The sequence below is a fragment of the Protomyctophum parallelum genome (assembly GCF_964188405.1).
Source record: "Protomyctophum parallelum genome assembly, chromosome: 1".
Lineage (NCBI taxonomy): Eukaryota > Metazoa > Chordata > Actinopteri > Myctophiformes > Myctophidae > Protomyctophum > Protomyctophum parallelum.
Genome location: NC_139697.1, coordinates 58,099,789 through 58,127,284, shown reverse-complemented (window position 1 = coordinate 58,127,284; position 27,496 = coordinate 58,099,789). Strand labels below are relative to the sequence as shown.

Here is a 27,496-nt window from a genome sequence, read left to right as displayed (position 1 = left end):
TTCTTCTCCAGGAAGAAAAGAGTTGAATGATGAAGTCGTGGGTGTTCCAATAAATGGCTGAGCAGCCAAGGTCCTTGTCAGCAGGGCTACCGAGGGGGTGTGGTGGAAAAAGTACTCACATTTTGTACTTGAGTAAAAGTATCAATACTGCAATACAGAATTACTGTTACAAGTAAAAGTCCGGAACTCTTTTTTACTTGAGTAAAAAGTACAAAATATTGGTATCAAAATGTGCTTAAAGTACCAAGAGAGAGAAGGACTCATTTAAAGTTTTTAAATGTATAAAAATCATTGGAAAATTAGATGGGCTATTTTCAAATGGCCAAAATAGGGACTTTAAGCAACGACGGCTACGGTAGTCCACTTCGGCAACCGGAAATGGATCAGTGCTCGATACATAAACCTGCTTGCCGTCGTCATCCTGCTAATTACCTAACCGACACTGACTTCGCTGATGACATCGCGCTTATCAGTCAATCATTGGAATACGCTTAGGCTCTCCTTCAGTCACTTGGGCAGGCCTCCAACTGTGTTGGTCTTTATCTCAACGAGACGAAAACTGAATACGTAAATATATGCAAATCCAACAATAACCACATTATAAAAACACTTGACAACACTCCTCTGAAACAGGTTGATGACTACAAGTATTTGGGTTCATATATATCTTCTTCCTAAAAGGACTTTCAAACTAGGAAGCGTATGGCCTGGTCAGCCTGCAATGACATGCATAAGATCTGGTCATCCCAGCTTAGTAAGTAAATATTTAGGACGACCGTTGAGCCGATTCTACTCTATGGCTCCGAGACATGGACACTTTCAAAGAAACTAGAGAAACGGTTGGATGGCACTTACACCCGCCTTCTAATGAGAGCGCAAAATCTGTCTTGGAAGAGCCACCCATCGACTAATCTAATACACTGCAACCTTCCCTGTGTTTCTTCACTAGTCCGATCCAGAAGAACACAGTTGGCCGGCCACTTCTACAGAGCTGACAATGAGGTTATATCTTCCCTTCTTCTCTGGAGTCCTGCCTCAAAGCGATCTCGACTGTGGTCGAAAAATGATGATGATCCACTGCTGATCATGTCCAGCGTATATGTAAGAATTAAGCAATATCAACAAGTTAGCTGACATGCAACGGGGTGTTTAAAAAAGAATGTATGTTTGACACATGCTGCATAGACATTAGACGCGTCACCATGGGAACCAAAAAATGGATGGGAACCTGTCGCCGAAGGCTGTTTGCTTAACGATTCTTTTTTTTTTTATATATTTTTTATCACACGATTTTGTAACCATTTTTCACCCCTGTGTCAATCATCTAATGTGATCCTGGGCTCTACACACCCTCCACCAACCTAGTCCCCATATATGGGGGACAAGGGGAGAGCAACGGACTTGAACTCATGCTTCCTTCATGCCTGAGTGTCCAAGTTGCTCCTTTACACCTGACAGGGGGGACTTTCCCTGGTTGGAAGGAACACGTTATTCCATGCTTAACGATTCTGACAGGTACAGCGGTTGCGTCATTGCCGCGTACTTCCGCGTAGCGGAGCCGTCCTTAAAACCGTCGTCGCTTAACCCATTCTGACCTGAGATCGGATTCATACGAGGTTTCCACTGGACACACACTGGTCTGATTAACCCATTCTGACCTGAGATCAGATTCTAAAAAAAAAAAAGTCGTTCTTCGATTTTTCAAAAATAGCAGACCTACAAGCTCGTATCGCGCCACTCGGTGGCGCGATATGAGCTTGTAGATCTGCTATTTTTAAATAGCTAAAGCATAACATGATGCTGACACCAAAATGGGTGCCCGGTCAGAATGGGTTAAAGTCCCTAATGTATATATGGCTGAAGTGGTTAATGAATGTTTTGTAATAATAATCCAAATCTACAAAGAAACTAATACTGCAGCTAAAGCTGTCAAATTATTGTAGTGTAGTAAACAATATTTGCCTCCAAGATGCAGTAGATGTAAAAGTATTGGAAATTGGAAATAATCAAGCAAAGTACAAAATACCTCAACATTGTTCGTACAGTACTAAAGTAAATGTACTCCACCACTGCCGAGGGGGTGTGGATCGAACAAGTCTCAAACACGACAGTGACAGTATCTGTACGGTCTTTGTCATCCATCCAAGGCCATGGGCTGTGGTGAGACACCTTCCTGTTCAGCCCTCTGACCCTTTGTACACCGCTGCTTTTCATTTCGTCATTGTCAGAGCGAGGGCTGCGGATGTCCATTCATCTCAGGGAACAAAGCAGGGGGACAGAGGTGTCTGATTCCCTATTTTATAGGTCCCAACACGAAGGCAGTCGGCAAGGACACCGAACGCCCACACACACCGTCCGTCACAACCAGCGGTGCTGCCATTTTCATACAGACTAACAGGAGACAGCGCCCACTGACCAATCCGGCGTACTCGAACTAAGACATTAATTTGAGATGAGCTTAGGTACGAGTTTGGTGTGGATCGATTCATTGATTTAGTTAACAAATTGAGTTAAGTTTAGGCATTCAGGGTTTGATTAACTCCGCCAAAGACGACTTAGGGCCGATTCATACTCCTATTTTAGAGCCGAATAAAAGTCGGTTCGGCTCTGTAGAGCCTACAATTTGACGTCATTTGAGGTCCAGGGGGGGCGGGTACCGTCTGACGAGCCAAAATCATTTCGGCACTACAGCGCCGAAACAGCGGTAAAATAGGAGTATGAATCGGCCCTTAAATGACAAATTAATTTTAGTTGGTATGGTTAAGTTTAGGCATGGTTTTATATCGTTATGGTGAGGGTAAGGCTTTGGGATGGGTCTAGCACTAACCATTTTAGATCCCACCCAAATGTAATCCAAATGCAAGCGGTGATGCGGCAGCCGGTCATTAATCCATGCGGGATGCTTTTATTACCCTAAGAGGGTAATGTGGAGCAAATGGAACAAGCTGAGACAATATTTCCCCGTCTCTGAAGCCACCTCATGTATGACAGAATGATGCCAGCGTCTACTTTGTTGTTGCCAATGTCGCTAATTAGCTTTGCAGAATCGCCGTGGTCCCATGGTTACCTGTGACATCTGCTGCTAGAGACTTCGACCTTCAAAACGCAATTGTAAGAAAGCGGGCGCGTGCAGGGGAGGTCATTCAGAGACAGTCCAGATATGCCTAACCCCTGTACCTGCTGACACCTCATACCAGGTTTGTTGTTCTGCTGACCGGCCTGCCTCACTGCTGGCAGTCAGCCGCTGTGAAGGAACAGCATGAAACCTGAACGTTAAAAGGAGTGGGCTTTTTTAAACAGGGCTTAAACTTCAATTAGGCCTGGCCGAGATCCCCCATTTGTCTCTGCAGAGTGGCCAAGCACACAAAACGACTTCAAACCAGCCTTTTAATTACACATGCACAGAAACACTGCGCCTTCTGGACCCCATACACAAACATCCGTGCGGCATCTTACAGGGGCACACAACACATGCAAGGATTCACGTCACACACACACACACACACACACTAAACAGTTTCATTTTTCCAGACTGAATATACAGACAGACACGCCGTAATAAAACCTGGGTATGAACCCTCCCCGTTCAGTAAATATCAGAACAAGGACTCTGCACCATGCCGAGTTGAAGGTTGTTTACCCCGGTGGGATGACACAGTCCCTGGGGAAGGGCCTGCTGCTGTCACTGCATTGTAGAACAGAGACACAAACAGCTACTACTAACATGCATAGTCTAGTGTTATGGCTCGTATACACACTGCACGATATTTGCTCCGATTATGCTGTTGGGGACCATTTTCGGCACTCGCCGACAAAACTCCAGATCTGACGCAAGATCTGGCTTTGATCACTGAGGTTTTGCTGTTTTGCGCCGATGAAAGTGCTCGCCGACGCCTTCCCGGCCGTTTCTGAATATCAGGCAGGTTGATATTTGGCTCTATCGCTGACTGGACATCGTACAGTATGAAATGGGTTGCGACCGCATCCCGAGAAGTCCTGTATTATAGCCAATTAGAGCAGAGGAAGCTGTGCTCACTGACACTGTCTGTCTGTCGTGTCGACTGTATCGATAGATGATCAGATGATAATATATATACACTAGTAACTTATTCCTTGGGTAAATCCCTGTCCCGTGTCGTACATGGTAGCTATATTAGCCCAATGTTGCTGTTAAATAGTCTATAAAATCAACACATTTATTTCACTTGAATAATGTTGATAAAACCGCATCGGAGCAAACTTTTGGACCTTGTGCGGCGTGTGTGTGTGTGTGTGTGTGTGTGTGTGTGGAGAGACGGAGTTTTATTTCATGAAAATCAAAACGTTTTCAAACGTGACTTGAACAGAGGCATGGATGGTGCAAACCTTAGATGCACCGGCAGCGTGTTCTACAGTCTATGTCGACGCTAGGTGGCGTCATATCCCAGGTCCATATATATATATATATACGTACCCCAACGTATACTCCGTCTATATAATTTTTTAACATTGGACCGGTTCCTATAGCAACACCCCACCAACTATGGGATTGCAAATATATTCACAGTGCAAACCAGTGGAAGGGAGGATTTTCAAAAGTCCGACTCTAGAATCGCTGTCCTTGGTGGATTTTCAGCCATCCACATTTAGGATTTAATCTGTGCCTTTGTACCGCAGCGCTGCGGCCATGTAAAAGCTTCTGACAAAAGGTAAAGAGTGTGCGTGTTCCAATGATACTAGAGTGTGTGAGGCGAATGTGTGTGTGTGTGTGGGGGGGGGGGGGGGGGGGCAAATACCGGCTTTTAAAGTGAACGCGTATGCTGGCACTGGGAACTGGGGTTTATGCTAACAGCTAGCGGTAGAGATAGTTAAAATCTGCATCTGGTCATTAAAAAGTTCACAAAGCCAAACTCCTGCATACTAGTCTCATGTCAAAACATAGGTAAACAAAGGTAAGAGTACCCCCTCCATCCCCCTTTGAAAATCGGCATTGAGCAACCTCCAAATGAGAGGAGTCTTTTAATTGACCCTACAGACCAAAAATAAAGTGGATAATTAGCTGGCATCGATCCGAGTCCTCCCGCCGTGCCCGCTGACATTTCATCCGTTATTTTCATTTCAGTCTTTCCATTGCCTTTGTTTGTTTGTTTTCTTCCTGTCAGGCGAGGCCTCACAGCTGAGTGAGCATGCAGCAAAATGGGCTAATGCGACCACACAAACGTGAACCATCATCATCCAAACACAGCCCCGCTTTTTGTTTGCTTCATTTATTTGTTTTTTTTGTGTCAGCAATACGAGGCATACAATTGTGGATCGTTTTTTTCTTCCTTTCTTTCTTTTTTCAAATGTAAATATAAAAAATAGCAGTGTGTGGGAGAAATTGAATTCTGCAGGTCGGGTTGTGAGTTGCTGTGCCTCTGAAAGCTGATGGTTTGGTACTTTAAAGATTAGGAGATCAGTTCTCCCACCAGGAGCTGTGTGGAAGGAACCCTTTAATTCACATGCAACTCTGCCAGCGATTCCATCCCAGAGCGCTGCGGATGCTCAGCGTTCCCTCTGAACCCGATCCCAAAAACAGGCTTTGTTGCTGTAATGCAGACTAAATATGTAATTACATTTTTTTCCTCTTTTTTTGTGTGCCAGAAGTTATAATTATGGTACCTTTTATTCTGTAAATGAATACACAGATGTCAAAAAAGGAATTGCCTTTTGTCCCAAGTTTGATGAGTAAATAATGTTTGCACAGCTTCTATTTTGATGGGGAGTTTGATGCAATTCGTTGTCAATGGCATTCAATGTTTGTGTTAGGACAATGTTTGTGTTTACACAAACCCTCAAAGCTGGACATAGGAGGGGCTAGACATGTAGCGCCCCTCAAAAACATTGCCTGTGGAAGAGACAATGTATAGCTCAGACACGCTACAACTATGATTATTAACTGTAGATTCCAATAGAGCTGTTTCACCTAACCTCCTTCAGCTTTTGACCACCGAGCTCCCAAACGAAGAAAAGCAACGGTCTAATCCCCGTCTTAGATTCGACTCAGCGGCTCTGGTTCATCGCCACCCTCCAGGTCAAAACAAAGGGCTAGCAAATGAAATGCACGGGCAGAGCGAGAAGACAATGCCGTCCCAATCAATAGGCTTGAATGGACTAGTTTGACAAAGCCAGTGCATAACAAAGGGACCTATCAAAGCCCAGAAACCTGATTTGCCTCATTAATTGAGAAAGTCACGCAAAAGCCAGACCCTTGACTCAACTCAAACCTGTGACTCGCCTAAAAAAAGAAAATCGCGAAAAAATTGAGTGTTCCCTCATTCAGTCTCCATTCTTTATCCCCACATCACAACTCCAGGGAGAACTGCCAACTTAATTGGCTCTGTTAATCACATAGAGGCCAGGCATACAAAACCCATTGACTTTCATTTCAATGAGCCACTTCTATCCATGATTGCGCCAATGGACAAGGTCAGCATTGAAAGAAGCCAGGTTTCAAAGACTGCACTAGGTTAAGCGCTGGGCAAAATGAGCTAATCAAACCCGTATGTCCACATCGCAGATTAAACATCCAGCTATGGGTTTGTTTTGCAGGAAGCCTGGGGTTGTCATTGTCAGGTCTAATTAATGGTGCCGCAGCCATGCTGGAGGATGAATTCCGACATAACAGAGCCCTAATTCTGTCTGGCGTAAATTTAAATTCTTTCTTCCTATGGTAGATAACGGAAGCATTGGCATAGCAATTAAACATTGCTCAACCTTAGTGAGATTACGTTCCGGAAAAAGGCAGCCAATAAGTGTGCAGTTATTGCCTCTGACAAGTGAGTGGAAAGACAATGTACTTGTAAATGAGGCAGAGGAAGAGGAACGTGGTCTAACCCTGTAAGTCAAAGGTCACCGCAAACAATCACCCCGTAATAAATTGAAAGACCATACCGCCATCAGTCAGTGCTGTCTCTATTCACAGCTTCGGACATGTATCGTATACATAAACAAAGACCATTTCCCATCAATGGCTTCCTTTTTAGCTCTAGAATCAAAAGAGTAGTAGTGTGCACAACTGCACATCCAACCTCTTGATGGTAGGTGCTGGCCCCGAGGTGAATTAAGATCAAAGAATACAAGTGGCTCCCTTTGCCAAACTTTATTGAATTGTTACCCGGTAATGATTCAATAAAGTTGCAACTTTAAAATGTGACTTTCAATGTATTCGTTTCAATCCCGGTATGTGTACTGTTAATCAGACTAAACCATTTACATGTTTTATATATTTAAAAAAAATGATTAGTATTTTTGTTTTTGTTTTTATTGATATAATAGAAGAAAATATATTTAAGAATAAACCTTCCTTCTCAATTATTCGTTATATGAGAGTTATTGCATCTATTTTTATTTTTTTGCTAATGGCCCAGTCCTATGTCGAGTATACTATGATGCATTGTCAATGCCGCCAGACTACAGTATTGACTTTTAATTAGCTCATAAGACAAGAAAATTCACACACCTACACACCCTCAACTTTCATTCCATCTGCTTTACCTTCACAGTGTGCCCAAGAGGATAAGAAGAGATGCACAGGCAGCATAATCCTCTTCAGTTCATACAGACTCCAAAAGACCAAAAGTGAAAACACGCTTAGCTTCCGCTTGTTCCTTCACTGAGGGATAAATAAACCAGGAGCCTGTCACGCATTTAAATTTCTTATTTGACCTCGGAGTTCAGACACAGTGGCAACAGTGTTTTTTCTATTTCTAGATAATTGTATTTTCCATGTCGAAGCGAGCTGTTAAAAAATTGTTAAATGACGCTGTAAAAAAAAAAACATTTTAAAGAAGGAAGAAAGTAACTAAAAAAAAAAAAAACTAAAATTTACTTTAACTGTGGAGCTGTGAATAATGGAGCTGGAGAAACTGTGTGGACCAACTTTTAAATGACAGAAAACGTCACTGCTGCTCTTTGCACTTTTGTGTCTAATAGTCTTCATAATTGTAGCATGTGTTAAGCCACAGTTTTTCAATTATAAAGCCACATCCATTACGTTATTGCATTCCAAACTATGCTGAAGCATGGAATAAAAACGACTTGCCTTCAGCTACTGTACCGTTTGTAAATAATAGACAAACCTCTGCTTACTAAACCATTGCAATATCAGTGGAAACAACATACTGATCGGTAGGAACTCGCTTCCCTCTAAAGAGAACTATTCCACTCTCCTGTGAAGACAGGATATGGAGAGAAGCGTGGAGACAGAAACGGAGGATATAGACAGCTTGAGAAAACTGACTTTCCTGGAACATTGCTGGCACAGCTTGACGCGATCGACTTGCTTGTGTGCCTTATTAAATGATGACAAATGGAAGCAGCATTTACCGTAATGATTTATAATACTGGATTTAGTGTGCAAAAGTACATTGCTGGATATGGACACCAAAGACTTAGCTAAGCTAATATAAAGTATACTATTCAATCTAACACCATGTACCTTTTAAGTAACTACTTACTCATGTCAATATGCAGATTACACCAAATACATAGACTCACCTCTTTTTTTTTTCTCTCTATAATTTTTATCCCACGATTTTGCAACCCAGTTTTTTCACCCAGTTCCAATTATCTAATGTAATCCTGGGCACTACACTTTCTCTGCCAACCTGGGGGGGCAGCGGACTGACCTCATGCCTCCTTCTATGCATGAGGAGTCCAAGCTGCTTCTTTTCACCTGACAGGGGGGAATTTCCCTGGCCGGACGTAGCGTGTGGGAGGAACACGTTATTCCGACCAGTTCCTTTCCCCTCCATCAGGCGCCCCAGCTGGCCAGGGGGAGGTAGTTTTAGAGACCAGGATTACTGCATGTTTTTGTGAGGGTACCTACCCTAGGTGACACGGGGAGAACATGCAAACTCCACACAGAAAGGCCCTATCGCCAACCCCACCTCGGGTATGGGCAGTGATGACGAGGGAACACGCCCACAGCGTCCCCAGCGGGAATCGAACCCAGGACCTTCTAGCTGTGAGGGGACAGCACTACCGACTGGAAGACTCACCTCTTTAAGCATTTTAATATCGTAACCCTCCTTTGAGTAAAAGAGTTATCCACTTTCATTTCTGAACACCAGCCAACAGCATAGCACTGAAATTAGCATGCAGATTAACACCTGCCGCCTGGGACTGACAGACGTCAATCATGGAGACTCGGAAACAGAGGCGTTCTGAATTCAATCCACTTCTCCCATACTATTTGATTATGAGCCGTCACTGTGTTCTGAGCTCAAGGTATTGCTGACAATCACGGGACATGTTCCTAAGTGCCATTCAGATATTACAAATTTAAGCTAGTATAATGGGCTGCAATGTGTCGACCAAGCAGCTTCACACTTTCAACAGTCTAGACAAAACTAGGATAATTCTATCCAAGAGCAGAGTTCATATTCCACGTTGGCACACTACCCTACCCGCCGCACCCAGCATCGGGTTGGTGAGCTTATTAAACAACCCCAAATTCAAACTTCCTTGATCATCACATTCCAAACCTAAGCTCCTATTTCATGTGTTTTAATACTCCAGTGATTATTGATGAATTAAACATGCTAAGAGATGGGGGTGCTTGAAACTGGGGGGGAACGTCTTCATTATTAACACAATAACAACAGAGCTACAGGGGTTCAAGCGCACTGACTTGAGACCAAAAGGATCCGCAAACTCTCCGGTCATGGCTCCGCTCAGTTCTGTCTTTTCAACCCAGCAATTACACTTCACGCTTTGCCGGTTGCAATAAATGTCACAGCGATTGCCCACTGTGATTTCCAATTGAAAGTGTAATGCAGCCAGGGATAGGTTTTGTCAAACTTCCACTTTCAGTTGTGCTTTGCGTTCGCCAGTTCCTGTTATATAGGCCTGGATCGATGAGTGGTCAATCTTTTCCTAAGAGGATGTATATTATCTATTCAATTATTTGGGCTGTCCGACCTTTAATCACTTGAAGTCGTGTGGCGACTCCTCCTGCTTTTTGAGCACGCTACCCTGCCTGAGCCAGACAGGGTGAACAATGGTACAAAATAAAGACATTTTCATTTCAAATATCATTCAGCCTACAATGAGAAACATGTATGTATATCAAACTCAGAGAGGGTGTAGACGATTTGTACATGATGCAGCAAAAATTATTCATCTTTATCTGCCAACTATGTATGGCTAAAGCCTGAGTTACTCACATCGTGTCACACAGCGGAAAAGGCTCACAATATGCTGTGATAAGGTGTTTAGTCTAAACCTTCTCAAAGACAAGTGCTTTGTAATAAGGCTCTCTCTCTGAAAGAGTCCTTCAGCTTTATCCTGGAGATCAGCAATGTGCCTCATGCATCTGTACAAATGGTCATTTAAGAATAGAGAACAGCTTACCTCACATTTTAGTGAACAAGGGACTCTATGCCTTTCAAGCAATGCTTTAGAAACCATTTGCTATGTGCATATACTCTACTGTCCTCTGTTCAATAATCATTACTCAAACATGAGCACTTTACTGCACTTTTTTTTGCAATCCTTTCAAAAATGTGGCTTAGACTATTTCTTCATCCACCGTTTCATTACAAAAATGTCTTCCAGTGGCATTAAATAACAGGACTAAGATAATGCATTCTAATAGGCTCATAAATAGTCTTTTGAAAGCTGACACTGGATGAGAGAGCAAGCAAGATAATGAATATGCATACTGCAATACATTTGGGGTGAGAATAAAAATTCATTAGCTACTGTTAAACAGCTGAGCTCCAGACATTTTCCTGTCAGCAAAGATAAGTATTTCCAATTTTCCATGGTGCAAACAAGGACACAATATCTTAGCCTTTATCAAATATTAATATTTCTAAGTGCAGGCACAGAACCTTAATGCTTGGTGCTCTGCTTGGGGACGCGTGAGTGATTGCATGCGACAGTAAGGAAAGGTCAGCTTTGTTTGTGATCACTGTAGGTCACCATGTACACTGTAATATGTGTCCCTTCATTATCATGGCATTCCTAGGCTGGAATGAAATTGCCTTGAATATGATGCATTGAAAATGTTCGAAATCCAACATTGTGAGATGTGTGTGTGAGATTAACCCATTCTGACCGGGCACCCATTTTGGTGTCGGCATCATGTTATGCTTTAGCTATTGAAAAATAGCAGATCTACAAGCTCATATCGCGCCACCGAGTGGCGCGATATGAGCTTGTAGGTCTGCTATTTTGAAAAAATCGAAGAACGACTGACATTTTTAGAATCTGATCTCAGGTCAGAATGGGTTGATCAGACCAGTGTGTGTCCGGCGGAAACCTCGTTATGAATCTGATCTCAGGTCAGAATGGGTTAAGAGGTACAATAACTTAATGATCCTGCCATATATCTATATCACATCTACTTTTCTACTCTTTACGGCAAACCACCTTGGGCTGTGTGGAATATTAACCAATATGATTATGCTATTAATAGGAATTTAATGATCATCATATTTATTTACTGCATGTATTTATTTTACTAAAGGAGATATATTACTGTAACGGTGAATTGGCCCACAGAGGCCATAAAATAGTTTATTGGTTGGTGACAGTGGGGAGCCTATTAGTTAGAGATTAATTTCAACCTAGGGAGTCTGCCTAATCCCAGTCATGCAGAAGGCAGAATGTTGTCCAAAGCTTTTCAAAGCACAATAAAGTGGAAGCAGTATGAGAGCTTAGATTGGGCTGCCATAATAGATGTGTGCGCACAAGGGTGATTTGAAATTATACATTATTTATGGTAAAACATTTCGATCAGCGGTGGACGGTAGGGGAAAAGCGTTAAGGGTTATGAAGTTAGTCAAGGAATGTGAATGTGATGAAAAAGATGAGACAAACACCATATAAATATTAATCTCGTACAAAAGGTAAGGCTGTACGAATGTGCAATGTACCCTATTTTCCATGGCGATGTTAAGGTCATTTGAACTTACTTACAGTAACATGTTAATACAAATCTCTATAATACCCAGTACTGTGCATTGACACACAAACATAATCACACATTATGCTTTGTATGAAAGTAGGAAGCTTTTAATATCCAGCCTAAATTGGATTCTATAATGTGTAATACTCATTCCAGTTTTAGGAACCGGCCTAACTATCAAGCTCCAAACTTTATAGTAAGTCCATTTAAAAGCCCCAACCACCCATGCGTTGCACCATAACTGCTACAGACTTTGGGTTTCACTATTAGGACTTGATGGGTGCCACTGGCTGCGAGCTATGCAAAGAAACAGCCAGGTAGTGAATACTGCAGGGAGTTGGAGCCAAGGCAGACTAATGCACAATGTATTCCAGGCAGCACATGCGGATACTATACTGCTGGCTGTGCTTGCGGGGAAAATTACAGCAGGCCTGCCTCTCCACAGGCCTGACTGATTATTCTCAAAGACAAGCCTGGGCGCACCATAATCCCCCTCGTTTCCAAGGGGGTCCTGATCGTACAGTTGTCCATGCAGGAACTTTGATAACACAAAGCTTCAAAGATGCCAGCGATAGGAATTGTTTTGGGTTAGTGGGGAAACGAGGCATGAATTAACCACCGGGGACAGACCGTCTCCCTGTTGACATCCACACACAGATAGCTGTCGAGACATTTTATCAACTGCAGCGCTAACACTCTGGATGTTAACAGTAAATTACCTACAGTACAGCTAGCGGAATTACATGTTATATTAAGAGATTATTTGTATTTAGAGTGTGTTGGGGCCATTTGGCCTGGGATCTGTCAAATAACCATGCAAAACCGATATGCATGGTTTGTCTCTTAAGAGAGTGGGGTTCTGCTGCCGTTTCATATCAGCTTCAGCATGTCATTAGGCTTTATTCCACTGGCAGCCTCAAATTTGTCCAAACCAAAGAAATTGTGTCAAATTTATCTTTGCCTGGAGAAAGTACTGAATCTGCCATGTGGCATTCTACATACAATGCATTATCAGAACATGGAATTTGAAAAAAAATCAACAATTGGCCTATTCATTCCAGTTGTCTATGCACATTTTGGCTATGTGCTATTGCTATTGAAAATAGTGGTTCCCAAACTTTTCACGCAAACTAGTAATAGCAGATCTACAAGTGCACATTGCGTCCCGTCGCTTTGTGCTGTGTTGCGAGCTTGTAGATTGGCTATTTTCACCACTTAAAAAAAATATATATATACAACCCAACCCACTATTTGGGAAGCAGTCGCCTAATACATGACCATGTCAGGAACGTCAGTGACAGGGTATATTGGGATGTAGAAGGGATCTAGAGCTCTATGCTATTTTGAGATGACAGGAAATGCTCAGCAAAACCGGCATTTATTATTTTACGTAGAGTTTCTTACCGTAGCCAAAATTAAATGCCTGTGGTATTTATACTGACTGAACTATGATAAGGTGGGTTAATTAGTGATGATAGCTGAATGGATATACTGTGCAGTTCTTGCTAAAGAATCCCAGTCCCAGTGTCTCCTTTCTTCTGAGTTTACATGAATGTAATCTAATCATTATGTTTTGTGCTGAACTGCCGTAGTATCTATACTATAGTGGTGGGCGTTTTGATCTCTGATCCATAATGTATTACAAAGGTCCACAATGCAGTTTGTTGCCCTGTAATTCAGAGAGATGTGATTATTTCTATGGAGAGAAGTGAAGCAAATAAACCACTTACAGTACACAGCACAGTTGTCTGTGGAAGCAATGTACAGTACGTGATCCTGAGCTGCACTGTACTGAAACACCCGTATATAATAGTACATTATTCCAATCCTCTTACTCTCAAGATGAAATCGCATAAAATAGCCACAACATGTCAGTAATGTATTAATACTTTTATTTTAACCACTGACACATTCTTTTAAGAATGTCTCTATCAAATATGTATGTTTCCAAGTATGATGGCTCGCAAAAAACACATTTCTAACCGTTAAGACTAACATGTCATACTTAATGCTCAAATAACAGCGGGCAATAATCACGAAACATTCATTCAAGATAACGATCGACCTACAGTAGGATTTCAAGGTTTATTATGCTATAGGTGGAAATGGTTTTAAACAAAGCCTGATTGTTTCAACTGCTCATTAATTTTGGGGGAGCACAGAACACACTGTACATCTTCTTGCCATGGTCAATTACCCGTTGGCACGAGCTCAGAATCATATAGGACACTGTACTGTTACTGTAGCTGTGTCAGCCGTGTCCAAGTCCACCACTAGTCATGTGTCCTTGAGACCACCACAGGACTGTTTGCATGTTGGATTGTGCAAATCGACTAAAGTGCAAATCTTGACATCAGCGTTGTTTCCTTGTCATACTGTCACACTGCGATTTTGCCCTGATCTGCTTTAAACGACAGCCAGTTGATCCGCGCGCTCGAGGGCGGTGTTGCTGTCACTGCTGTGGTCGTTCTGTGACAGCGGCCGTACAGCACGATTGTGGCAACAACAAGCCTATGAGTCTTTTTGGACATTTCAATGGCTGGCGCTCACCCTGTAAATCTTAGGGAATAATCTTTCAGCATGTCAGAATTGTGTTTTGTTAGGAATTCTGTCATATCTGGCAATTTCAAATGTATCAATACTAGTATATAGATAGAGACGCAATGGTGAGTATGTAAGGTGAGAGATGTTTGTGTATGTTTCTTCGTTTGATTTTCCAGACAGTCTGTGTTAAGTCATAACTAGTGCAGAATAGGTGTGGATGGATACATATTCACCATCGCCATGTTAATTTGTGCATTCATATATATTGGAAATGAAACAAGACTAAAGAGTTATCTGCCTATTAAGCTATGAGATCTGTCTTGTGGTCAATGTTCCTCAGCCACCCGATGAATGAATCACACTCAAAATGTGTGATTCATTCATCCTCCAGGACTGAGGCATGAATGTGGTCAGTGAGTCCCATGCCACTCATCCCATTAGGCTTTGAGAGATCTAAGGGTCACACTACTAGAGGAAAGGCCATGTTGGGGTCAGCAAAAATCAGTAGCATTCCTCATTGCTGTCGGGTGATCAACATGTCCAAGTGTACTTTGTCCACAAGAGTTAACTTTTCAGGAAATGGGAAAACATTGCCTGTGTTCCAGTGGATCCAATGTAGTTATTATTTAGTCATTTCCATTTGTTTGATATTTATAAACCCCACAGTCACACAAAACCACTTTAACTTTACAAATCCCACTCATGTGAAGTGAGGGGCGCCATTATCATCATACAAGACATACGTCATCATTCATCAGCCAATCAAATCATCACATTCCGTGCTCATACACACAAAGCTGTGCATAGCTTAAAATGTAAAAAAGAAACAGGTCTACAAGCTCACTCACAACGTATACATGGGGTATACGTATATATGTACAGTATACACCACGTTGGCACAAAGAAGTAGGGCATTCATTTACGACGAAAAAACAAGTTGAAATATGGAGACAGCAGCTTCATCCTTAACCCATTTCATCTTTAACAGATTCTACAAATGTCTTCTAAATCCTGAAAAACGTATGTTGCTATATCAGTAGTGCTCAAACCTTTTCATGTCAAGGACCCCCAAAATTATATGTATTTGGCCGCCGAGCCCCATCTCAAAATATTTTATATTCAAACGTTAGCAAAATTGTCAACATTTTTTGAAAATAGCACATATACAATCTGTTATTTTTGTATAGCCAACGTATAAAATAATTGCTTTTTAGCTCAAATCTAAAATGACGCTTTCCCAGTTTCAATGGGTTAATGCGTGAAAGTGCAAAAGCACATTTCATGTTGTCTGGTACCAAAGTAGTGGATGGATGGGATGGGTGGACTGACCGACTTCGGAATCCTTAGAGACCCGCTGCCATCAGGGCAAAATCAAATAAAATTAAAACTACAATAAGCTCTGCATGGGTCTCTGAAAAGTCTGAAAATCAATTTTCAAATGAATGCCTGGGGGGAGCCATGTTTAATAATTGGGGTAAGAATTCAATATGCATGTTGTCTGTCTGATGATTAACTGTGGTTATTCTGATTAAAATAACCAGTTCATTTAAAAAGTATAAAAATAAAACATTTAAAGAAAAATGTCCAACTCTCCATATCCTATTAACATAATCCCTTCCATTACCATAGGCGGTAACGTGAGGCCTGTGCCAACAGAATGAATGACATAAGCAAGCAGAGAAGAAGAATTGATAGCCCTCCATTGTGGTGACAGGGTCGCGAATATTATGTTCTATTAATATGGTTAACGTGACCTCGAATTAATGTTTTATTAAGCTCACAACATCGTACTTTATCCCATTCGGAGCACTAAAAACACTAATGACCGCACTAATGGTCCAGCGTCAAAACCAAAAATAAGGTACAAATATTTTCAAAGCTATATTAATGCTCTTTTATCAAATCTTATGTTCTCGTGTTTGGCTAAAATGGCTTTAATAGTTTACACGAGATATCTCGAGGTTGGCATGGAACAAGTTAATGTCTCATTATCATTGAAATCAATGTAATTTGTCAACCGTTTTTTGGACATGCATAAAGGAACAAAGATGAAATATGATAACAAGATAGAATAAGATGGATTGACCAAACTACAGTAAATCACCGGATATTTCAGGCAGCCTCACTTCCATAAAGCAACCATGTCTGATCCCTGACTGTTAATCTTCATCTCTTGTGTAAATAATATGAGGCAAACATCATCACAGTCATCTTTGTTCACATGCTCTAGTAGTCTATTCAAAGTACAAGAGCCCCGGATTTATGCAACATATGACCTCTCCCAAAATTGCATATCCAGAATCCAGATACCTCACTCACATTCATGTCACAATGTTCACATTTTCGCTTAGGCTGTGAGCTTGTAGATTCGCTATTTCTACTATTGTTATTCATCATATTTATGGCTTAAGTGGTTAAAGGGCTGCATTGTTGATGTTGCTGACATGCTCCATTTGCCTTTGCTATAAAATGCATGCACACAAACCTCTTTACACACAAACATGTCTGTCACACTGCAGTGCACAGTCACACATCCATGTTTGCAATTATTTACTTTGAAATGGGCACACACTTGCCACTTTTGTCATTAATGTGACAAAATGTTAGGAGGAGTGAAATGACACCACTGGATTGATTTACCATCTGGTGTCACGTTTCATACAAGGCTGAGTTTCATCAGAATTTCACCTTTGTGTTCTTTCTAGGAAATCATTGATTAACAAGATAAAGGTTTTATAAACAAGGCACTTTTCATTTTTCCTGAATATTAGTCAATCTTGCAAGTGGTTTGTAATCATCACTGATGTGAAAAGAATTAGGGGGCCAGTTGTGAACGTCTGTGCAATGCCACAAATCAAATCAATGAGTGACTGTATTAGTTTGAAAAGTGAAAACCAAAAATTAAATGGCAATTAACAATTCAGTTGATTGTAATTACAACATTATGTTCTTGAGTGGCAATCACACTGGAAAGCAAGGGTAGAGGTTTTAGTCTATATTTCACCAATAATGAGAGCAAGGTCTTCCGAGTTCCGACTTTAAGACTTTAAGTACAAACCTGGCACAAAGTCTTGCTCCACTTAACGGACGCTTAACTCAGTGATATATGGAGGAGCTGACCTGCTACATGAGACATAAGGATGTTGTATGGGATTTAAAATAGCACTCATAAGATCCTCACAAGCTACAATCGTTGAGAGTCCATTCTGTGTGGGAGGCAATATGATGTATGTGGAGACATAGTAGCACTGTGTCACAGGTCAGTGAATAGTAAAGGCTGAGATGGGGGCTGAACAGAGACTGGAGAAGGCAGATCGGCTGTGTAAGTGGCAGTGGTTGTGGGTGGGGGTGGGGTTGACTCCAAATTCACTATGTGAAAATTCAATTACTTAGGTCATTAACTACAGTAACTAGATGCAATCAAACCATGCATTAATGGGGTGGTTGGAAATTTCCAGCCTGTGTTCAAGGTGGAGGGCTGGTCGATTTACTTGTAAATATGGAAAGTGTAAAGCTTTAATTTCTCAGGTTTGCTAATTGACACTGATGTTCAATGTTCCAATGCTGTCACATAATAAGACAAGGAGACGATGATGTGGTGCCACTGTCACATCTTGGTAACTTCATAATTACACCCTAACAAACTAAAGCTTTGCAGGGACCAATGTGTACAACTCACATCATCAACCTGGGCCTCTCCAAAGTTCACTTTGATCATATAGGAATTATTTGAGGACACAAAAAGCAGTTTTTTTAAGAATATAATTACAAATTGCTACGTCCATTCATGAATGTAGATTAGAATGTCCACAGACAATATCTAAAAAAAATGGAACACTTTGATATTGATACTGCTGTGACCGCTCGGCTGATTGATGACACTGTAGAATCAGTATAAAAAATTAAACAGTCTGCTAAAAAGTTGTACTACGGTAATCTATCAACTTGTCCAAACAGAGTAGGAATTTAGAGGACCCTACCATGCCCTGTCAATTTTGCAGTGCCTGCTGACAAATCAATAAGGAGGCCGTTTGTTGCTGCAGCCGCCATACAATGAAATATTCTTACAGTATGTGGATTAACTGCTCCTTCCCCATTTTCAGTCTGGAAGGTATTAAAAGAAATCCTGACAGCCCAAGTGGAGGCAGACAAATGCAACACACTTCAAAGAGCCAGGGCACTGCCTTCGAAAAGCAGCCACATTCAAACACTGCCTTCATTTCTAGTGAAGTGGAAGACATTAGCCTCAACATTGCTAATCCCAGAACCAGGAAACATTATTGTATATTTGTGTTTCCCCTGAGCATCTCATCTTGGGGCATGATGGACTAGGGTTTAGCCAATATGAAAAGTATTGAGTGCTATACTGGTTATGATACCTGGACCCTGGTATGGGAGAACATTGTCCTTGTCTGCTGTGCTTTGGTCTCACTAAGAGAATTATTATTTTTTTGTCACTATGTGGTCTCAGCATCAGTGGTTTTGACAGCAGGGGAGGGCAACACGTTTGTTTACAGTCGACTCACCCTTTGCAAAACATCAGACGGGGGCATGAGAAATAGCGGCTGGCGCTCGGGTGGCACAGTGCCCACTCCCGCGGAGGTTGTGGGTTCGGATCAACCGTGGTGCATCCGGCTTTGTCCAGCTTCTATACAAACATTGGCAATCCTGTGTCGCCCCAGCCCACAGTGTTGGGCTGGGGCGACCGACACCTGTCAGCAGGGAGGAGTAGGACGAAGGATCTACGTCCTCCCGGTGGGGGCTCCCCCAGTGGCAGGTGACTGAGTAGTAGGATACAGATGGGCAGGAACTGAACACAATGGGCAGATGTGGTCCAGTTCTGCGAGAGCCAGTGTCACAGCCTGCAGGGTTTCATGCACTGGGATGTAATACATGCTAGAGTGTTATGCAAATGCCAGATGGGAGAATACTGATCAGTCAAGCCTACAAGCCATGATTCGTTGATGCATACCTATATTGTATTCAAAAGGACACGTTCATATCTCCACTGACGGTGCAATAAAGTACAAGATGTATTGTTCACTCAGGCGTATGCACAAATGATGTGTTAATTTCTTATTCATTCATTGTTGAACTTGTGTAGCGAACATAAAATGTGCCCCAACCACTTTGTGATTCAATAACGAGGGCAAGATTAAGGTTGCCTCCAAATGAGAAAAAAGGGGATATCTAAAAAGGTAGGCCTACCCATTTTGTATGAGATTTATAAAAAAGGGACACCAGTTCAGGCACCATAGGGCTGGGTGCAATAACCGCAATATCGCCATACCTCCGGTATGTAACGCATACCGCGGTATCTGGTTCATTACCGCGGTTTGAAATGAAAGTTTATCAGACTATAAAGATCAGATTAAATAGAGCAGTGATTCCCAAAGTGGGGTTCGGGGTCCGGGGACCCCCAGGGTCCTTGAGGCAGTTCCAGGGGGTCCCCAGGGAAATGATGGTTTGGAACCAAATGGACCCTTATGGGTCTGTAACTCTGAGAGTGTACAAATGGAACCAAATGGACCCTAACAGGGTTTATTATCGTGAGAATGATGGCTTCCATTTTCGCATTGCAACTTTTCAGGACTAGAAAGCCTGCAGTTTCTATTAGCTTGGATTCTCCATTGATGTCACTGTTGGGTGGGTTTCTGAACTGCCCACAGCCCTCCTATGTGACACAGACTGAGTAGAAAAAAACGTGCCATTTTATCATGATTATTAGTGAGGACCTATTATATGAAGATAGGTTGAAAAGTGGTCCTTTAATGATTACCGTCATTATGGTAATCTCACAATTAATATCGCACACACCATACCTGTAACTTTTATTAGCCCTCTTATTATTGGGGGGGGGGGGGTAATTACCGCCATACCGGCAGTATGGGGGCCGGCAATAACCGCGGTAATACAAATCCCATACCGCCCCAGCCCTAGGCTGAACTCATTTTGAATAGAATATAATGATGCCCTTAACATCCAAACCACATATGATTCAAGTTTTCAATAGATCATGTCTCAAACAATCAATTTCCTTTTCATAATCATAAGCATTCATAAACACTACAGTAGAGTATGCCTACCCATCTACAGGGAAGTGAAACAATACTGCATAATTGCATTTACTGTAACCGTTTTATTAATCAAGTGTTTCAATATGCTTTGCATGCACTGCCTAAAAAATGCATAGCCTGTCCAATAAGGTAACCTTGCCACTTCAACTACAACCTACTGTACCTTTGGGAAAAGACGACAACAACAGCCCACAGCATGGGCATACATTTCATTCCAACAACAGCAGTAGTTTAAATCCAGTAAATGGTACAAAGGGGAGCTGATGGCTTAAAGCTAGCAGCAGCAAGATGAGGTCAGTGCGCCCACTGTGTTTTAGTTCAAACTCGCTCCAGATGGTTAAGCTGATGAGTCTTTTGGGTGGCTGGAGTCTTGCAGTAAAAGCATAACTTTGCTATCAACTGTATAAAACAATAGGGGTTTCAATTTAGCATTTTTGAGATAACTTAATAATTCTCTAAAGCATGATGAGTTATGATAATGTTACATGACTTCACTATTGCACTGAAAAGGCACCTGTACTGCTAGTGTGTCCTTTTGATCTAAAGGACATCGATGCCTTGATCGTGATACAACATACGCAGCGTTATTTAAACATAATAATGGCACATTCTGATGTTTGAAAATGGTGACAACTAACTGACCTCACCTAATCTAGTTTCTTTTTAAAAGGTACAATATGGGCCCAGGCCGTAGCGTAACGGTCTGGGCACCGGACTGGTAATCCAGTCGCAGTGTGCCGCGGGTTCGACTCCCGGACCCGACACGGCCTTTACTGCATGTCATCCCCCCATCTCTCTCCCGTTTCCTGTCAGCCTACTGTCTGTCCCTTCAAAAATCAATAAAAGGCGTAAGCCGCAAAAAAATATCTAAAAAAAAAAAAAGAAAAAAAAAAAAGGTACAATATGTCATTGTCAAATATTCTACCTTTGTTACAAGCATAACATATAAACTGGAAATAAAACAAAACATTAATTCCATGGACTCCTCATGGTAAACTCAGTATCCTACTTTGCTGCCAACTCTCTTCATCTCGTTTCTTATGTGTTTTTGAAGAAGAGATTGAAGTGATTGTTTTTACCAGCGGCTTGAAAAGCGCTGGTCTATGAAAGCCCATGAAAACTTTGACATGCTAGTCTGACGAGAATACTGATTGGCTGCCTCGTCTCTACGCAACCAAACACTTTTAATATGACAGTCTAAACGGTCACTCGAACAGCGCCACCGTTATGTCTCCGAATTATTTAGGCCAACTCATTTAAGCATAACATTAATTTCAGCATAACAGTGCAGCGCAGCAAAACAGTGACACCCACTGATTTAATGGGTAACATTTGAGTCTCAGTCGAGACACTGTAACCCCGGACCCCCACGCAGACTACCGCAGGCGTGGACCCCCACGCCGACCTCCGCAGGGACCTCCGTTGGACCCGCCGATTTTGACACATATGAGAGATGTTCTTTAATACCATATTTTCTCAAATACATTCCTTCCTTCAATAAAAAGCCGTCCCCCTATTAATTACCGTGGTGGCGTTGCATTAAGCAATTACAAACCCTCCTTTTATTAGCCTTTTTTTTTTTTTTTTTTTTTTTTTTTAAGTGAGCGTTACGGTACCTTCGCTACTGTCTGCCTGTCAGCTGTCACATCAGCGTGCAGATGCCGGGCTCACGCACAACACATTGAACATAACAACAAAGTGAACAAACTACACGTTGAAATTACATCTACCCTTAGACAGTGAATAATGGAGGCAAGCTGTTTGATGCGCTGTGAGCTTGTAGATCAGCCTTTTTTGCAATGAACGTGACTGCATGTTAGTTGTTGCTAAAGCGACAGTCTGCCGTTTTCAACCTGAAGACAGGACAACCCAGATAGAGCTTTAGCAACCAAATGTTCTTCTGACTTGTTGAGAGGACAGCGAGTAAAGTACTACTATCTGTACCAAGTCTGTCTCTCTCTATCTCTCTCTCCGTCTGTCTGTCTCTCATTGTGCATGTACCCCTTTGAGGTTATAATTGGCTTGAGTTAAAATGATCACTGTTGTACTGTTCATATAAGCTGCATTGATATTATCAGAGGACATAGCCTACCATATATTTTCTTTAAATGTTATTATTTGCTGCTGAACTTGTCATTTGCCTAACTGTAGGCCTACATACAGATATCTGAAAGTTAAATGGATGTGTTGATTTACATTTCATAGCACAATTCTGGAGATAAGGCAGCCGCTGGTAATTAACTGATAATTGATCAGTTCTTGTTTTAATGTTGCACTGAGGAAATTATTTCAAAACGTTTCTACGTAAATGTTCTTACAGATCCAGGTTATTTTATGCTAGTATTGTAGTAGAAATGTTACATTATGGTTGCTTTAAGTTCAACAGATGAACATAATCACCCTCTAGTGGATAGAAATTACATATTGCTCTTTTCATCTTGAATGTAAGAACGAGACATGGATGCATAAAGCCTGCTGTATTGAGCACTATGACTTGAAGATATTGCTACTACCATATGGTAGTCTAATAGGTTCCCCACCATTCTAAGCCTTTGTACAGTAAGGCCACTTTCAAAATGGCAGATTGCCTGCGTGCCCCCCCCCCCCCCCCCCCCCCTTGCCACCTCTGGGGATTCAGGGGTCTTATTTGACATCCCATCAGTTGGCAGCTCACTAACAAGTGGGCTATAAGCCTTTTTCCTGTCTTTGATTACACTAAGTGCACTGAGGCCAGATGCGACCAAGCCCCGTCATCTGTTAGCTTGCCTACAGGACCGCTGCTGGAGTCTGACAAGAGACAGGGGGTGATGCAGTGAGGCTGAGGCCCGCTCCCTCCGAAAATAAAGCCATTGTTCTTCATTACTGTTGAGGGCTCCACAGAGGGAGAACAACAAATGTACAGGTCCACTTTCACACCGGTTTTCAATCACTGAGGCCGCTACTGTCTTGAACAAGAGCCTGGAGGCAATACATGCAAATTTAAACCTAGAGAAAATATATATTAGCATTACTTTATCCATGGAGCATTCCTCATCGTGGGCTTCTGCTTAGGTGTCTTTCATTTGCATATTGGTTGAAACAATATTTTACAATTTTATTTAGGCTACACAAATCTATTTAAAAGTAAATGGTCCTGGTTCATTCTGAGCTCAGTGAGGGGAGTGAACAATGAACATTGAAGCAAATGACTTTCAGTTAACTTTTACACACCTGCTATGGACCAACAACCTGCATAAGAGCAGCAAAAGACAATGTGAACTTGGAATTACACATCTAACAACACACCCAATGCCTTGACTGATGTACCGCAATCGACAAGGATGGGTCCCAACTAGGCTAACAGTTGAACCGTAGAGCGCAGGAAAGAGAGATTTCATGGAATTCATGAATGAAAGGAACTGGAAGAAGAAACAAATCCACTTTGCACCCAGAATGGCACACTGCTATGCACAGCTCTCCAAGCTGTTTGCTCCCTCAGAGAAATCAACCAATCCCGAGGCTCCCAGCCTGGGTACATCACCGACTATGCACTACGCACCACTCACTTCACTGATGTTTTCCCTCCCATCGACTACCCATTCCCCTCTGCAGTTAAGATGAATATCACATGCATATTCTCTACTCCAGTTATATGAAATACTTTCAAGTATCGGGGAGTGTTTCAGCATAACTTTAGTGTGCAAGCTGACTTCCATTGCATAAAAACATTAAATTTCTTGACATATGTATGTTCCTCTCACCATTCTTACTGTGAGAATTGTAAACAAGGGGGTGCTAGTATAAAGAAACATAACACTTTCAATCTCCAGCAATACAGGCTCTGTGTTTTAGTTCAGTGCCAACTGAGGTTAAGCCGTTTTCTGTGGGGTTTTAACTGGTATTATTAATCATACATCCCCATTCCTGGATTCATATTCCAGACAAAAGGCTGAAGCTAAAAGTAACGCACAATCTTCAATGTTCATGATAAATCATGTATCATTAGCATGGTGTATCTGTTGATTCCATTCATCTAGTAGTATGCAGTATGCACATTATTGATATGTAAATCCAAAATGTCACTTTGTTATGATAAGACTTTTATACCCATGTTTTAATACCCTAATTCCAATGTTCTATTATGTCTATGTGATACCATCTGAATCCTTGGAATTTCAACCGTCTACTTTATAATAACTGTGACACGCTTTCTGCTATTGTCCTGAGCCAAGTTCAGCCAGCCCAGTAATTCCCTACCAGATCATGAAGAAATCCCCAATCCTTCAATATGGTCAAGAAAGTCCATACTGCATCACTAGTGCCGAGTTAGATGGCTTTCAATGCTTTACCTAATTTCAACGCGTAAGTGTTATCCTTCAGCTACATTGGATCCATTCTAACCCTGTTTTGAAACATTTGAGATGACAATGTAATTCAGTGGACTTTGAATGCTTTGAGAAAATCGATTGCATTTGGAGCACTTCTGAGATTTGATGACAGCAGTGGTGGTAGCCTATGGTGTGAGCCTGCACCAAAATATAACCTACTAATAGTTGGAAAAATGAACCAATACAGGCTGTCTTATAAAGCTTGATTACACTGCAATATTCACCATCACTGCCGCAACTTCATTTATATTAAACAAAAAAGAAGAGGAAATTCTGCAATGCTTAGCATAACGTAGGCCTACAGTGTGTATGCTGGAGGTAAATAATTGATACGCTTTGTGCAAGTGTGCCCAGAAGCTTTGTCTGCAATCTGCGTTGCGGGCTGTCCAACATTGACCATGATGCACTGTTAAAAAAACAGTAAGTTTGAGCACTGTCAGTTAAACTCGCATAGAGGAAAACTAATTCAGGCAATTCTGTATATCTGGGCATTTGATGGGGTACACATTTGGTACATTACCTGGATTGCACAGATAATACACATCGTGTGACAAACGAGTCTCTCGAGGAGTCTCTGTGAATCATTGTAGTCATTGGTGCACGCCGCGGGGACAGCAGATTGAAATAATACTTATTAGGTAGGCTACAACAACATCGTCAGACCGTTCATTGTGTGACAGACTGACAGTTGTCGCAACAAAACGCATTTTCCATCATCAGCCTATAGACATCTGCTTGCGAGAAGCAATGGACGGACTGGACACAACAGCAGGTCCGACTCTGAGCATTCTACTTTAACCTATTCTCATCTAATCGATGCGCAAAACGACCTCGGCGTAGCATCTCCAGTGCATCGCTTAACAAACACAGCGGACTTTCTACCATAAAAAAGTGCATTTAACGACACTTTACCAGTTCGCGTGGTCTAATGTAATAAATGAACTGTATATGCTCAACACAGCCCGCCAAGTCTCTCTCTCTCTCTCTCTCTCTCTCTCTCACACACACACACACACACACACACACACACACACACACACACACACACACACACACACCTCCAACTGAACAGCGTGGCCCCTATCCCTATAATAAAGCCTAATGTATGGCGGTGCATCGCTTGCCGAATGGAGCCGACAGCCGACCTACGAGCAAACAATGCGTCGCATAAAGGCAGAAGGACGCTATGCATTCATTCATTTCATTGTGCATTAAAACAACATAGGCTGCAGCTGTAACACCGTCCAAAACCATGCACAAAAGTAGACGCGCGGCGGGGCAAATGTGTGAAATGAACACAATTTCGAGCATTCCACGTCTATTTCTTCTCTGTCTGTAACCGAATCAAGGCCACGTTGTTTATAGAGACGTATAAGTATAAATATAATCCATGTTTATTAGAGTTGTGGTGCGACGGCTACAGAGAGAGAGAGAGAGAGAGAGAGCTGAGACAGAGCGATCTCTACTCTCCTACGACGCAGCATTGAGCGACAAAAACATCTCTAAATGGATGGATGTTACGCTCCAACAATCAGATGCACAAAGTCATCTCAGTCTTTCTTCGGTGGGGAAAATTGTAGTCCAACTTTAGGGACAGTTTACACTGTCTGAAGTATTTCCGAGCAATCTAGCATCCATGCAGTAGCCTATACGAACACACTATCCAGGCATGACCACCAGAAAGCTTGCATGCCCTCCTCTCAGAGACGCTAAAGAAAACATGATGCTCCCGCTCGCATACCAACTGGATAAAGCCCGGAGAAAGTGTTTACACTGTAAAATAACACTCAGGAGAACTCGTACCTTTGTGAAGAGCCGCTGGAATCATGAATAAAACGAGGATAGTTGCGAAAGAGCCGTCGCCAGTGATCGCCATGTTGGACACCTGCTTCAGTATGGCAGAGAGAGAGCGAGGCTACTTCACCTATAGAGTACAACGGGGCTGCGTTTAATGAGATGCATGAAAGGGAGGGTACTATCCAGACAGATTTGTTGCAATATACTGAGGGAGGCTGAGGACAAACATGAGGATGCTGATCATATTTTATACGCGGCTTTATTTTACACACACACACACACACACACACACACACACACACACACACACACACACACACACACACACACACACACACACACTTTTCCCCTTTTTTTCAACTTTTTGGATGAGACTACATTTAACTCTTCATCACTGAAAAATAGATAAGAAATCAATTTGTGGCAATAAATTATGACTCAATCAATTCAGAAACAAAGGAAAAAACCTGTTACTTTGAGTGCAGTCAATATTCTGTTAATGTAATTTATTGTTACTCATTTGCAGTCAACTGATTGCCTAGCATGGTCTGCATTCATTCATTTATTGAATCTTACTCTCATGCAGAAAACCGATGCAGATTGGCTGCAGATGTGCTGTAGCCAGGTAAGCTACATTAGTATTGTGGAGAGATGGACTTGGAGTGGATATATGTTCCTTAATTGATTCAAAGTGTGTATATCTTTAAAACTGGACTTTTCATTATGTTGTCTTAATGTTAATTTAATATATTCTCTATTTACCAACCTTTACTGCA

General features: G+C 41.9%; 1 protein-coding gene across 1 annotated transcript in view; it reads right to left on the bottom strand.

The window, feature by feature from the left end:
* Positions 1-26,811, bottom strand: part of cadm1a (cell adhesion molecule 1a) — a 329,742-nt gene extending 302,931 nt beyond the window's left edge. Inside the window, exon 1 of the mRNA XM_083764661.1 lies at positions 26,727-26,811. Within this exon, the coding sequence (XP_083620787.1) occupies positions 26,727-26,799 (73 nt within the window). The 5' untranslated portion in view covers positions 26,800-26,811. The remainder of the gene's footprint in view (positions 1-26,726) is intronic.
* Positions 26,812-27,496: the final 685 nt, after the last annotated feature.